At 35.9% G+C, this 14,661-nt stretch overlaps 2 protein-coding genes across 3 annotated transcripts; both read right to left on the bottom strand.

Annotated features, from left to right (window-relative positions):
* Window positions 1–256: 256 nt before the first annotated feature.
* On the bottom strand, window positions 257–6,651 carry LOC107014819 (casein kinase 1-like protein 2). Its single transcript, XM_015214915.2, has 14 exons — window positions 6,182–6,651; window positions 6,050–6,090; window positions 4,250–4,319; window positions 4,003–4,151; window positions 3,832–3,927; window positions 3,671–3,741; window positions 2,832–2,893; window positions 2,669–2,732; window positions 2,494–2,578; window positions 2,289–2,415; window positions 2,078–2,160; window positions 1,938–2,001; window positions 1,414–1,547; window positions 257–911 (listed from the first exon to the last, which is right to left on the bottom strand). The coding sequence occupies exons 1-14, from the start codon at window positions 6,255–6,257 to the stop codon at window positions 621–623; spliced, it is 1,413 nt and encodes a 470-aa protein (XP_015070401.1). The 5' UTR covers window positions 6,258–6,651; the 3' UTR covers window positions 257–620.
* A 1,760-nt stretch (window positions 6,652–8,411) lies between these two features.
* On the bottom strand, window positions 8,412–13,988 carry LOC107013061 (probable phospholipid-transporting ATPase 4). Of its 2 annotated transcripts, none has more exons than XM_015213048.2 (10): window positions 13,894–13,988; window positions 11,549–13,474; window positions 11,350–11,460; window positions 10,798–11,074; window positions 10,540–10,716; window positions 10,252–10,461; window positions 10,035–10,160; window positions 9,743–9,841; window positions 9,442–9,633; window positions 8,412–9,370 (listed from the first exon to the last, which is right to left on the bottom strand). In XM_015213048.2, exons 2-10 carry the CDS (start codon window positions 13,339–13,341, stop codon window positions 8,723–8,725), a joined length of 3,633 nt encoding a protein of 1,210 aa, XP_015068534.1. In that variant the 5' UTR covers window positions 13,342–13,474; window positions 13,894–13,988; the 3' UTR covers window positions 8,412–8,722. The 2 variants fall into 2 exon arrangements, with proteins under 2 accessions (XP_015068534.1, XP_027771104.1); XM_027915303.1 differs by lacking the exon at window positions 13,894–13,988 and adding an exon at window positions 13,757–13,867.
* Between the last annotated feature and the right edge of the window lie 673 nt (window positions 13,989–14,661).

Below are 14,661 nucleotides of genomic sequence, written 5' to 3'. Positions count from 1 at the left end.
AAAATATTTTTGTGGTTCGTCTTTTTGACTACACTATCCTCAAAATATTATCTCAATACAATGTTTCGTTTTTCATCTATATAATACAGACTTCTCACCTACACAACACCAGAAAAAATAATCTTTTATATAGGTGTAGGAAATAATGAGAACAACATGCCATAGTGGATACATAAAATACAAAGAATAAAGACAACTTTCTCCACATTATGCCTACTAATATATGATGCACTTTCATTAATATTAAAAAAGCACATAAACACAACAACTTGCAATTCAGATTCATGCACAGTAGCAAAAAGATGGGTGTAACTCCAATACAACAAGTCTCAAGTGAATATTTAGTCTCCAACCATACAAAAATACATTCATAATTCACAACATAACACCATTGAAAATGCACAGAACTCTCATAAAGGGGGATAGAGAGAGGGAGATGAGAAAAAAGAAAGTGCCAAATGTACAGAAGAAGCATACGCCAAAGATTACTAGAGTGATCTCACATTAATTTCTAGTTTTAGCCTTCCCTGATGGCCAATCGTAGCGATATACCCAAAGTTGATGCACTTTTTCTGCCAAGATTTACAGTAACCAGAGAGAACCGAGATAAAGCAGCAAAGCTAGTAATGCAGCCTCTCATCATTTTTGACACTTAGGCCCTCTATTCCTTTAAGGGCGGCCTCAAAGTTCTTGTCCATTCTAGTGGAGGAGCTGCGCTTCTGATCTGATGACATGACTGGTGAACTTCTCTGAGCAACACTGGAAGTTTTACGGAGCTGTCCTGGACTTGCATCTGTTTTCCGAATGTGAGAGGGATCAGGTTCAACACCGGTGATCACCGGATCACGACTGCTAGAGATAGCTGGACGCCTAGTTGATCCACTAGTCCGGAAAAAACTTGAACTAGATAACTGCAACAAGAGCTCAGTCAAAATTCCTTTATTCCATCGGTTGCCAACAGAATCACAAAACATGAGTTTATTTTTGCTTGCATTCTGCAAGCTGTAAGTTTCTCTGATCTCGTGCTACATCATGTGGAATGAGTTTATAATCTCAGCTTAGCATTTATGTTGTAGAAAGAAAATGTCAAAAGGATGGGAACTTTTGTGATGTTTGTCAAGGAGAAAATGCAATAAATTGATGAGAAATAAATACACATAAAAAGAAAAAAAAAAGAAAAAAGACAGGCAGGCAAAATTCATGAAATCCCATACCTCGTAAATTGAAATGACACAAAATTTATGCCATCTATAGTCTACTCGTAAGATCAAAATGCACTCATAATCTTGTGCTAACTTGTGTTCTACTAAAGCACAATTAGTTTGATGTAGTACTAACTACTATCATTTTGAATTCAACATAAGCAGGGGGATACTTGTAAAATAACAAGACTGACAGAGCAAGAGGAGTCACCTCTTTACCCATGGATAAATCATTGGCAACTGTCCCTTTTTGCTTTGCTAAGCTCCCAGAGTTGAATTGCAGCCCAGTGTTCCTATTACGAGCAAGATTGCCTGACCAACCAGCAGGCCGACCTTCTTCACCACCTGCATAGTATGCGCAGCATGTTCTTTATATGCCCCAATAAATAGCAAACTAGCAAATTGGGGATAGTAAACTTTCCTTAACAAACCCGGGACAGTCAAAATAACTAACATGATGAAGTAGTGAAGAATACATGTTAGTATTATCTTTTCCGTAAAAGGCTAAAGATGGCACTTATTAGGAAAGATACGAGGGATGAAATGAGTTGCACAGTAAGTAGTAAACATAAGAGGAACTTATACAAGCTCTCTGTTGCAAGTTATGTCCAAGTTTATTGTAATCTATCATCAGCAAACCGCCAATGCCATTATATGCACACAGAAGTTCTAACATGTACTGATTGCATATGATCTTCTTTTATGCTTGAAGTGAAGAACACATAAGAAGCCCACCTGATTGCCTCTCAGCATTAGCAAGAGCATGAGGCATCCCGGAACTTGGTCCAGCGGTACCACCCTGCACCAAAATTTATCATTTCATTTAACATCCTGAGGCCAATTAACACATAATCTGATCTACCTAGGTCACTTACAAGAGCACGAGATGGAGGATTGGCAAGCTGTGACTGCTGATATTTCAAAATGGTCCAGTCAAATACATAATCAAACTGAAAACCTGAAAGGACGAAAAAAGAGAGAAGAAAGAAAAACTGAAAAACAAACTCTTGAGCAAAACGTTAACTGAACACCTTACACTGTCTATACAGCAAGTATCATTGCATGGAAAGAAATGAGCATACATACCTTCACGAATGAAAAGGTCACGGAAAATTCTCTTGAGATAAGCATAATCTGGTTTATCCTCAAACCGCAGTGATCGACAGTAGTGAAAATATGATGCAAACTCTGTAGGATAACCACGACACAATGTCTAGAAAAGGAAAATATGTGTCAGTATCATTATTAAAAATCATAGTGCTCGCAAGAAAAATGTTTGAACATAAAATGCCTCTATTGATGTTGAAACTTTCTTCTCACTGATCCTCTCATACTTCTGTTTCTTTGTCCCTGCTTTCAGCCCCTGCCAAGGAAGACTAACACATTTTGAAATCCGTAAGTAGAAGTACCATGAAAGAAGAGCTAAAGACAAACAGAAAAAGAGAAATTACAGGACTAGATTCTACCTTCCTCTTAAGAAGTACATCAGGACATAACCCAGTGATTCCAAATCATCCCTTCGGCTTTGTTCTATAAGTTTGAAAGCAACAAAGAATCAAGGATGTCTTCAAGAATAAACACAATGCACATATACGAAAGCGTACAAAAGTTTATAAAACCAAATCTTACCGATGCCGAGGTGAGTATTCATGCTTGCATATCTGGCAGTTCCTGTCAAATTTTTGTTTTCTCTGTATTTGAATTTAGAAGAACAAAAAAATTAGCCACTCATTATCTAGAGATGCATCGTTTCTTTAGCTAATAGATTAAATGAGAAAAGACTGCAAAAAACATTTACAGTAATGGAATTCAACTCACAAAACAAAAACTACAACTTTGACGAGCTCAAAATAGAAATAACCCACCTCAACAACAAAACTCTGCTCTCACTACTCAGATTTCAATAAGTAGTGTGTCTTTGAATAAATAATGAAAATGGTGGCACTAGATTGATGATGCCTTCACCAGTAACTTAGAGAGAGAGAGAGAGAGAGAGAGAGAGAGAGAGTCGATGAAGGGAACTCAAGAGAATAAGTTATAACCATACGAGAACTAACCAACTTGCCACAATTTCAAACTAGTTGGGACTTGGGGTAGACAATATCATAATTTCACTATCTTTATGCTAGCCGTCATCTTACCGCAACTCTCCATCTTTATGTGGACATGGGAAAAAGCTATCAATTTTTGGTTTATCTCACTACCTTACTATAGTTGGAAAGAAAAGAGGTAATCCAGAATATCATATAGAGGTACCCTGTCGTAATATAGAGGTGCCTATATAGAAAATGCAGCAAAGAGACCACATAGAACTTAATACTTGCTATGAACCATCCTTCTTAGACAAACTATATCAATCCATGGAATATAAGCATTATCTTATCCTCTCTTGAAAAAGTTCAAAGGAGTTTACTATATGATTAATCAAAAATCAAATATCATTTTTTTTGTTGGGTGGGGAAGCTTACCTATATGGAATATGCTGATGAGTGGTGGAGTCCCTAAACTTCTTAGCCAGCCCAAAATCAATGATATAGACCTATATGTAACCGATGGTAGTAATGAATCAGTAATTACCCCATCAGCAACAGGTGAATAACATAGCAATCAATACTTTTGATCCCAATACCTGATTTGCACGTCTTCCTAATCCCATCAAGAAGTTGTCTGGTTTTATATCTCGATGAAGAAAAGATTTGGCATGAACAAATTCGACCCGATTTATCTAAAGATTGAATACAAATGAAAACATGTTTGAAATAGTTAAACGAAATAAACAAGTGCAGAACTTTACACCTACCATCTGGTCTGCAAGCATAAGAACAGTCTTTAGGGACAGCTTCCTACTGCAGAAGTTGAAGAGATCTTCAAGACTGGGTCCAAGTAAATCCATCACAAGGACATTATAATCTCCTTCAACTCCAAACCATTTTAAATTGGGGATTCCAGCTATCAATGTCAACAAAAAATTCCAACTGATGAGGACAGGATATAAACATTATATAGTAAAGAAGCAATACTGGCCAACAAGAAGAATGAGAAATTACTTCCTCCTTGTAGTATTTTATATAGCTTTGATTCATAGAGTAGTTGAGGATGCTTTGTCTTCACATTTTCCTGAGCAAAGGAAACAGCAGAAGTATTCACAAACTAAAAGAATTCCACTAGTGATGGAAGATAGATAAATCAGAAGTCATAGACCACGTGTCAGCTTTAGTGCCAAAACGGAAAAGGAGAAATCAATGCCATGAGTATCATTAAAGAAATCAGAAGTCATAAGACCACGTGTCAGCTTAAGTGCCAAAATGCAAAAAAGAGAAATCAATGCCATGAATATCAGCAAGTAAAAGCAGAACTTCAGTTTACCAAATCACCACGAAATTAAAGCAGTGAAGCTGTTCTAATAATAACTACAAAATCGACAGGCAAATTCAAGACACAAATTAGGTAGCAGGAAATAATCTAAGGTAAGCATATCAGCCACCAAAAGCGGCCGTGAGAAACATGTACAGTAAGTTCTTTACAAATTTATACACTTTCACGTATTAGTGGTCTTGTTATTAGTTGCTAACCCTAAATGTTTCCATGTAAAGCATCTTGAAACTCAGAACATAAGCCAGATTGTAATGGTAAGATCAGATGTCACCTCAAGTTATGAGCCTAAAATTTCCATCTCTTGCGCAGCTACATTTGGTTAATCTTGGTGATGTTTCTGATAAGCAGAGGAGCTGGTTTCATGAGCTTGCTATTTTTCACAAAAATTCTTTGTTTCAGTTTTCGGAGTTTATACTTATTTTGTTGCTGGAAATTAGTGTAGAACCTTGCCTAAAATCAGTGTGCTATATAGCACTCATATTGTTCTAGAATCTTTAGATTATTTACATCTTTTCATTTATTGCCAAACATCCTCTGATCAACGACAACAATACCAATCTATGTTGCTCGGACTCTTCAAATATGTCGACGGGTGCGTGTCTGATCCTCCAAAATTTGTGTATTTTTAAGGATCCGACACGGGTGCAGCAACATTTTTGGAGAGTCCGAGCAACTTAGATATCAATACCCAATGTAGTCCAGAAGTGGCGTATTGGGAGGATAGGATGTTTCCGGATAAACCTTCTGCTCGAAAGAAGACTTATCGAAGAAGTATCGCACGAAAAATATGACATCAAAATAGCAAGATACGAAGTGCAGCAACAAATAGTTGTACACATTGAAGATTGAGAGACTACTTGACTACTAAATAATACTACTAATAAGGAGAGGAGGAGGTTAGCATCCTACCTGTCTCTCACACATAAAAGGCGACAACAGTCGGCTACCTACAAACAATCTACCCTAATCAATAACCTCCAAATCTTCCTATCTAGGGGCATGTCCTCAGTAAGATGAGGTTGTATCATATCCTGTCTAATTACCTCCCCTCAGTTTTTTTGGCCTACATTTACCTCTCCTAACTCTTGCTACAACCAACCTCTCACACGTCTTTATGGGTGCATCCGTGCACCTCCTCTTTATCTTCTGAACATGAGCGTTCTTGACGGGCCAACACTCGACCCATAAAACAACGATCCTCTAATCAGTTACTAAAAATTGCGCGGCCCAACACTCGACCCATAAAACAACGATCCTCTAATCAGTTACTAAAAATCGCGCGGCGCAGATGCTTGATCTAAATGCAAGTAAGGAAAAACTTCAATAACTTCCAACTAAAAACAAATGAGAAAGACTCCAACTTTCAACTAACAGCAGCTCAAATTCCTTACTTACACAATCAGAAAGCAACAAAATACAGGATTATACCAACAGGCAAACACAGAAAGTAAAAATCTGGGAAAAACATATACCAGCTTAATGGCAACCTCTTCATTGGTCTGAACATTAGTCCCTAAACATCACAAAACTCAGAATTAATCAGAAAAATGAAAAAAAAAATTCACAAACAGCAAAATTGAAGTATATGGGGTTGCATAATTTACCAAGGTAGATCTCACCAAACGAACCACTTCCGATTTTCCGTCCGAGACGAAACTTATTACCAACACGAGGCTCCATTGATTGGAGGCTCAAAGATTAATTATGAAAAAAATGTAAAGGATACCCAATTATAAATGGGAAATCTTAAATCCAAAAAATGGATCTAAGAATACAAAAAATGGATTAATTAATTAGGTTTATGAAACTAGCAACGTATGGAGCAAGATGATCCATATGACTGGATAAAACAAAAAGATTGCAGATTTTAGGTATTTTTGTCTTGTTGTCCCTCTGCCTCATGGCGAAGAAACATGATGAATCTTCTTTACATATCACTGCTTCAGCTTTGCTTCTGATCCAAATTTCAATTCAATCCACCATTTTTTCTCTTTCTCTCTCAGCTTGACTATGGTGAATTGCTGATGACTTTTGTCAAAATGTGTTTGCTCTTAAAAAATATATCCCATCTTTTTCAATCAAATAATTACTAATATTATCTTAGGGTGTGTTTGATAAGAAAGGGAAAATATTTTATTGATGATTAATATATTCATCGCAATTTTAATATATTTATAATATAATGTATTAATTTTTTATAAAAACAAGTCTTAAAAATAGTTATAATATATATTTTTTATATACATAATTAAATTTTAATACATATTATAAATTTAATATCGTATTATGATGAATAATAATAAATAAATAAAAAATCGCTAAAATCAATAACTATTTATTAAAAGGTATCCTCCTAAATAATTTTTTTCATTTTTTTTATTCCATGCCCTTCTATCACAATACTCAATAGTTTAACTAAAGTCATTTTTTCCTATTTAATGAGTGACGAATGAACTTAAAATTCATTTATTTTGTGTTTTATTATTTCCAATTCACATATTCAACAACAACAACAACAAAAATCAATAATTCCCCATACGAATGGGAAATAACTATACGAGAGTACAAAGCCTCAAGGGTAAAAAAAATTAACAAAAAATTTAAAATGATATATCAAAAAAAGATTTTAACTAAAAGGAAAAAGTTGCTACGTTAATAGAGATTTATTTTAAAGCCGTTAACAGATCAAAATCGCTGCTCTAGGAGCGATTTAATTACAGGTTCCACACTACTTCAACGTTACATTTCTTCATATTTAAACAAAAATATTTAAAAAAAAAACTAAAAATCCACTAAAAGGCAGCGATTTCTTTAAAAAAAACGCAAAATAATAACGCTGCCAGGCAGCGATTCCAATTAAAAAGAAAAAACCAATAACAAAAATCGCTGCCTTCAAGATTCTTCTTTAAAAAAATTGCAAAAACGCTATAGGGGCAGCGATTTTCCAAAAAAAATTGTATAAGATCGAACCTAGAGCAGCGATTTTAATTGTTAACGGCTAGCGATTTTACCCTTTTGGTTAGAAACTTTTTTGATGTACCCTTTTGAAATTTTTTTCAATTTTTTTTGCCCTTTAGGCTCCGAACTCAACTATATGAGGCATGAAAAAAAATTGTACAACTCACAAATACGAATTATTGCTATCTAGATGAGTAAGTTTTTCTTTGATCTTTTGCGTGAAACTATTAATCAATTAGTAAATATGATGTATGTGAACCATTGAGTTTGGTATATAACAAAACAACCACAAATCACACGATCAATTCTTTGACCATCTTTGATTCTCATTGTATTGTTCGTTTCAACATGAACATCATTCAATTTTATTTGTACCTAGAGAATTGACCTTACAGAAGCTTTGTTAAGCGATTTTTAAACTTCACATTTATAAGTTGATACCAAATCTTGTAATTTCTATAAATACATTATTTATAATATCATATCAAATTAGAAATCATTAAACAACAATATTGTTTTACTATTCACACTGAACATGATCTTCATTACGAATAAACTAACATTTGTGTTTAATAATATTGAACGTTCAAACATAACTTTATTTTTCTCCTCAAACCATTATTCAGTAACAATATAATACAATATACTATAACAAGTTAACAACCATCCAGACAACTTGTAACAAACACCAAACATAATGTATACTTTACAATATACAACAACTAAATCTCAGTCCCAACTAATTGTTGTTATGGATAATTTGATTTCATTATGTTCAATTATTATCTAATTAGTCAACATCAGTTCCAAAATATAACTCTATATTTTAATGATAAGTTGATCCAAAGTAAATGGATTAGGTAGTTTGATGTTGAATTAGTCATGTAAACTTGTTAACAATTTCATAAATTGTTGACATTGAAACCAAGAGAAATGTGTGTTAGCTATTTCTCATAACTTTACAAGGATTGTATTAAAGTATTTGTACACTGCAATGTTCACAGTAAGTACTTCCTAGCTAATGAATGATCTCATTTGTTGATCATCACTATACTTGTGAGAAAAAAAAAAAAAGAGAAGAATTTTACAAATAAATCAGAAAAGGCCAAGGGGGAAAATTTGGAAATGGCCAACCTCCATTTCATGGGGGAAAAAGAAGAAAAGGCAATGCACAGTTATGCTTATGTTTACTCCATCTGTGAATGCTTTTTCTGTAGCCTTCCTTTCAAATTCCTAATTTTGGCATCTACTCTGGCTGTGAAACCGATATTCGTCTTCTGTCTTGCTTTAGTTTGTTGTCTCTTCCACATACGTTCATCTTGAACGTCTTTCTTATAATACTTGATTTCTTGAATAATATGATGGTCCCTCGGATGGAACGCTCTTTGGAAAGCTACGTGGGCAAGGTAAGGTAAAATGCAGGCTAAAGTTACTAGGAGGGTGGTACACCAAAAGATTGGAGCAGGACCTAAATGTTCCTGAAGGATTCTATAGGCATATTTAGCGTAGTCTGGGAATATCTCACCGTAGAGAACAACAGATAGGTACCAAACAGCAATGCTCCCCCAGATAAAAACATGTTGTATCCATGTGAAATGACTCATTGTTAGCGCGATCTGGCAGTTGACAGCCCAGATGACACAGGTAAACATTGAAGTACCAAGAATAGCCAAGTCAGCAGTCTGGCCTTCAGAGTGGAATGCTTGATCATAGAAGAAAAAAACGTTGAGGAAGAAAACCACGAGGGAAGTGTAGATGCCGTTGCTAAGCCACCCAAGTATTCTATACCAGTCAAAGAACAAGTTTTTCGGTCCTTGTTGGTAGAGTGCAGGAAACTGCAGAGGGCATTAAAGGTTTTAATAGATTAACAGATAGGAACTCTAACACTGCCAAAGGACTTACTCACCTGTAAGCAAACTTCAGAAGACACATCCTGCTCGAATACTCCGAGTGCAATAACAGGCAATGAGGTAAGAAGCACATTGAATAGAATCATATACATATCATTATAGACTGACTGTCCGGAAAATCCAGCATAAACCTCAAAGTAAAAGAGTGTGAGGCCAAAAGCTATATTTTTATAGAAGAAGTAGCATATCTGCATATAGAAGATTATGGTACAGATTAGATGAAATATGTAAAGGATCCAAGTAATATATGGCATTTCATGTTTTGTGCATGAAATGAAACAGATATGCATCAATTACCATCTGAGCTATTCGTTTGTAGCACCAATGCCCGTGTACAACGAGGAGTCTCTCCAAGAACCGAAACTGTGCAACAGCAAAATCACTAGCCATCACTGCCTGCAAGAAGCTGATAACCATTTAAGCGCAGTTACAGCAAGAGGATATACTCGCCAAGGGGAAAATATGACCTTGTTCATTTCTCAAGACTGATGCAAGAATACTTTGTATATGCATATTATAATCCCAAGAAGAATGTACAGTTACTTTTAATAGATTGATAAGGCAAAAACCCGGTATACGCATTACCAACCTGCATTCCTTCTGCACCACTAATGCCAACACCAATGTCTGCTTCTTGAATCATCCCAACATCATTTGCACCGTCACCAATGCCTAGGGTGATTTTTCCAGTCCCCTCCTTCACTAACCTAGTTACCTGACAAGTATGAATAGGTTCACTTATGGAAGAAAGAATATTCGAGATAGATTTGGAAAAGCAAACGAAATCAAGTTTGAGACTATCTTACCAGAGCTTTCTGCCTAGGAGAGACACGGCAGCAAATAACTGAAGCACAATCAACAGCTAAATTCAAAAATTGAAGTTTCGTATCATCCTCCAATGCATAAGATAGTGTCTTCCCATCAATTATCAAAGCAAATGCAGCATGAGGATCCTTTTCAAGTTTGACCATCTGGGAAGCATTTGTGATTTGCTTCAAAATGTTCTCCTTTGTAGCCTGATCAGTAACAAACAAACGGAAAACTGTCATGAATGATAGTTATAAATTTCCACTATTTAATTCCAGCAAATCTACCTGTTTAGAATCTTGGGCCACTGAGTCTGCATCCACTGTTGTTATGCATATCTGTTTCATCCCTTGTCGAAGCAAACTACACGCGTACCCTATGTTTATGGCTGTTTCCATCTTATCACCTGTCAGAACCCATATCTTGAGACCAGCTTGCGCCAGCTTATCTATGCACTGAGGAACCTGGTGAAAATATATGTTAAAAGGACAGTGAAGGAAAATGTATATACTTTCATTTCTAGTTCTAGTCATAAAGGAACATACTCCCTTCTGTAGTTTGTCCTCCACAGCCGTAGCACCAACAAGGATCAAATCCTTTTCCATCATATCAGATACACGTTCAAGAACTACATCTCTGTCCCCACCAATTGAAGTTTTTGCTTTAGTAAACTCTTCATTCCAAGTCGAGTACTCTGCCTCATCCAGTTTCTTGTAGGCAAGCACAAGAGTACGCAACCCTGCTTCCCCGTATTCATTCAAATGCTTAGTCATAGCTTCCTCGAACCTCCTTCCATTCTTTGCCAATCTATCATAGATGATGCTGAATAATCCAAATAGACAAAATTTAATTTAAAATCTAAACAAGACAGGCAGTTATAGGCTACACTGATAAACTTAACAAATAGCACAAACAAGGGAAATTCATCCCTTATGATATTTCCTACTTCACGCAGACAACAACACATTCGTGTTGACGGCATGTTTTACAGCAGAATGAATCTTGATATGTTTTATAGCAGAATGCATCTTGAATCACTAAGTTTCAGAGATGCAGAAGCTATAATTGAGAATAAAAAAGAGTAACGAAAGAAAGACCTGTCTGCTCCTTTACACAAGAGAAGAATCTGGCCAGTGTCATCTCGAATAATAACAGACATTCGCTTCCTCTTGCTGGTGAAGTCCAAGAGATTAAGAATTTTGTATTCCCTGGAGTAAATGGAACAAAATGTAAGTGCACAACAAAGGTAATGCAATTAGTGGGAGGAACTTTTATAGGTTTGGAACTTGATCTTACTTTTCAATTGGATCTTGAAAAGAAGGGTATCTTTCTTTTACAAAAACACTTGCTTGAGTTCTTTTGAAAAACTCAAAACCGAATTCTCTGGCTGCAACAAGAAATGATACTTCATCTGGAGACTCTGATTCATAATTAAAGCCTCCAGTCTCCTCATTGTGCTCGGGAATAGCAGCATGACAAATTGCAAGTATCCTATAGAAAAGCAAGATGACATCTGTATTTGGCTCTTTCATCCAACATCCCTTCATTAGGCGGCTATCCTCAAAGCTGAACCCCTTTATTGCAGGTTTGAGGTTTCTTTCATCTTTAGAGGTGACGACAGTCTCTAATTGGACTCCTCCATTCCCACCATCAGTTGTCTGTGAAGGTTCGAGATCTTGCCCACCCATATCCTCCGCCAACTGCTTTGCAGCTGCAAGTTCTACATCACTAGCACGTGTTCCATACTGAACACCAGCAATAGAGCATTTCAGAAAGTCCATTTGGTTGCATGTCAAAGTGCCTGTTTTGTCCGAGAGGATTGTATCAACCTGTCCCAGCTCCTCATTTAAGTTTGAAGTACGAGCTTGAGCAGGAGTTCCTGTCTCATCATCATACATACTGATATCCTGGTTTATGAATGATGCCTGTAGGACTTTCACGACTTCAATGGAGACATAGAGGGATATGGGAATTAAATAACCGTACAAAATAAGTGCAGTGAGCAAATGCAGAAGGCCAGACAACTCAGGCTCGCTTAGATCAGTTGAATTATTAGAATTGTCAAAAGGTTGCAGATACCACCATTTTGGCATGTCGAATTTTACATTTAAGGCAAAACCGATGGAACTAACACATGATATCAAGAGAAGGAGGCCGAAAAGGAGGTAAATGATCTTGTCCATCTGTAGTTCAACCCTGCTCCTCTTTGAAGGGGACTTTGTAGAATTCTGCATAACTTTGCTATCATGACCAGTGAATACTACAACTCCATAGACATAACCGGTATTCCTAAGCTTTGAATCTCGGAGAAGAATCTGACTAGGATCAAGAGGATAAACCTGACGATCATATTCAAGGTTGCCAACAAAAGTGTAAAGGCTCGGATTGGGATCTTCACATTTTATGGTGGCACTGAATTCCTTGAAATCTTGGTCATCATCCAAGGGTAAGGTAACCTCCAAAGATCTTCTTACCTTCAAGTTTGTCTCTCCGTCCAAGTTCATAGTTTCCACGTAACAAATTCCATCTTCGTAACTAGATGATAAAAGAAGTAAATCACATGGAAAAAATTGATCCTTTTTCACTTTCAAGACATCTCCAACGCGGACTTTCATCCATGGTTTATCTTCAAACACACCATCTATCGAATGTACACTAGCTTTCCTACGATTTACATTCATATCTTGTAGGAATCTCTTTGAATCTTCCAATCCTTCCTTTGCCATACTCAAACCAACAACAAATACCAAAGGAGCCACCGTACTAAACGGATCAAATGGGGAAAGATCTGTTGTAACTGTTAGGATTGCACACAAGAGGAAATACAAGTTAGCAACACGCCTAAATTGCTCGAATAAGGCCTTGGGTAAGAACGTGATGACATTGTACTTTGTAGTGGATATAAAATTTGTGCAATACTTGAGAGGTTTCTTGTCATGTAGTTGAGGTTTGTTGCAATGTACTACTCTTGAAGAACCAGGTCCTAACTCATGAGGACTTTCTTCCTCAGAAGTAGGTGGCCTTTTACGACAACCAAATGTGTATATACTACTCCTACGGATCTTCGCCCTTATCCTACCTCCAGCCATTCTTTATCACCACACACAGCTATAGCTTGTCTTCAACAACAACACAATTAAACACCCCCAGCATCATGCTTAACTGAACTACAACATCATTTAAACCACAACTCAAGTTAAACGACGTTGAGATTTACTTAACCTGAAAACATAAAAAAAAACAAAAAATATATATTTTTTATTAATCTGTGAATAAAATCTTGAGTCCGCAGATCGATAAAATCAAACATTTTGAGAGCTGAAAATCTATAAACCACATAATACTGTTTTTGTGTAATAACTCGCCAACCACATGAAAGGTAAACCACACTACGGACCAGCTCGACTCAGAAGGCCAATAAGAGAATGATGGAAAATGACAAAATATTCTAACGGCATATATTATATTATAACATAATATAAACAAGTAAGAGATATTATTGACCTTACGAAGGTGAAAATACAGAATAACACATTCACAGAATCACAATATGGGATTTGAGGGGAATACATTATGCATTTTTATTTTTTTTGGGTCACGTGTCCCGTGAAACAGAGAAAAGTGAAGGAACAAAAAGTTACCTGAAGGTGAAAAAGTGCAAAAAAAAAGAAAAGAAAAGAAAAGAAAAAAAAAGAGAAGAGAAATGGTGAGAGGAAGAAACGGAGGTTGCAACGTGAGAATGCAGAGACAAGTTTTTACGTAGAATTAGGAATCACAAGTAATTCAACTCCTAAGCTTTCCAATAAATGCCAGTATTTTACGGGGCCTCTCTTTTTCTTTTTTCCTATTTTTTTTACTTCCTTACTTTTCTTTTTAATAATAATCAAGCTTACGCACACCTCAATTAATTTCAAACGATACTAAGTTCATCAAAATTTGAAAAAATGAAAAGAGATCACCTTAGCACTTTGATTGTCAACACACTTCATTGTCCAACTAAATCACATTTTTGTTAGTGTCTTTTTTTAAACCCATTAAAGGCAGAAATGTGCACCCATATCAAAAGTTAAGAATAGAGGATTTTGTTCTAACCTTGTTGTGGTCTTTTTATTATCATTTGTTACTTCCTTTTCGTGTCTGCTTAATCTCCGTGTATGTAGTATTATTTATGAGTAATATATTATTTTATTACTCTAACGAAGGTGAAAATTCTTTCAAATAATAATTACCTTTTTAGTCGTCAAACACCAAAAGAAGTACACAAGTTTTTTTTTTAAAGGGATCTCTCCTATAACAATTTATACAATATCATATTTATCCTATAACAATATATACAATATCATATTTATCATCTCCAAAGTTTACATCCATTTCATTGCATCCACTATACAACACTTTGGATGCAACAC

Source organism: Solanum pennellii, chromosome 3, assembly GCF_001406875.1.
Source record: "Solanum pennellii chromosome 3, SPENNV200".
NCBI lineage: Eukaryota > Viridiplantae > Streptophyta > Magnoliopsida > Solanales > Solanaceae > Solanum > Solanum pennellii.
Note: the sequence above shows the minus strand (reverse complement) of the source record. Positions and strands in the feature narration are given on the sequence as shown.

What these genes read in the sequence shown, in the direction of transcription:
- LOC107014819 (XM_015214915.2), bottom strand. Translation starts at nt 6,257, where the DNA reads ATGGAGCCTCGTGTTGGTAATAAGTTTCGTCTCGGACGGAAAATCGGA. An exon ending in AAGAGGTTGCCATTAAGCTG is followed by an intron (nt 4,320 to 6,049) that starts GTATATGTTTTT and finishes TCCTTTGCTCAG; the next exon opens with GAAAATGTGAAGACAAAGCA. An exon ending in TTATGCTTGCAGACCAGATG is followed by an intron (nt 3,928 to 4,002) that starts GTAGGTGTAAAG and finishes TTCAATCTTTAG; the next exon opens with ATAAATCGGGTCGAATTTGT.
- LOC107013061 (XM_015213048.2), bottom strand. Translation starts at nt 13,341, where the DNA reads ATGGCTGGAGGTAGGATAAGGGCGAAGATCCGTAGGAGTAGTATATAC. An exon ending in TGGCCCAAGATTCTAAACAG is followed by an intron (nt 10,462 to 10,539) that starts GTAGATTTGCTG and finishes GTTACTGATCAG; the next exon opens with GCTACAAAGGAGAACATTTT. An exon ending in ACAAACGAATAGCTCAGATG is followed by an intron (nt 9,634 to 9,742) that starts GTAATTGATGCA and finishes TTCTATATGCAG; the next exon opens with ATATGCTACTTCTTCTATAA.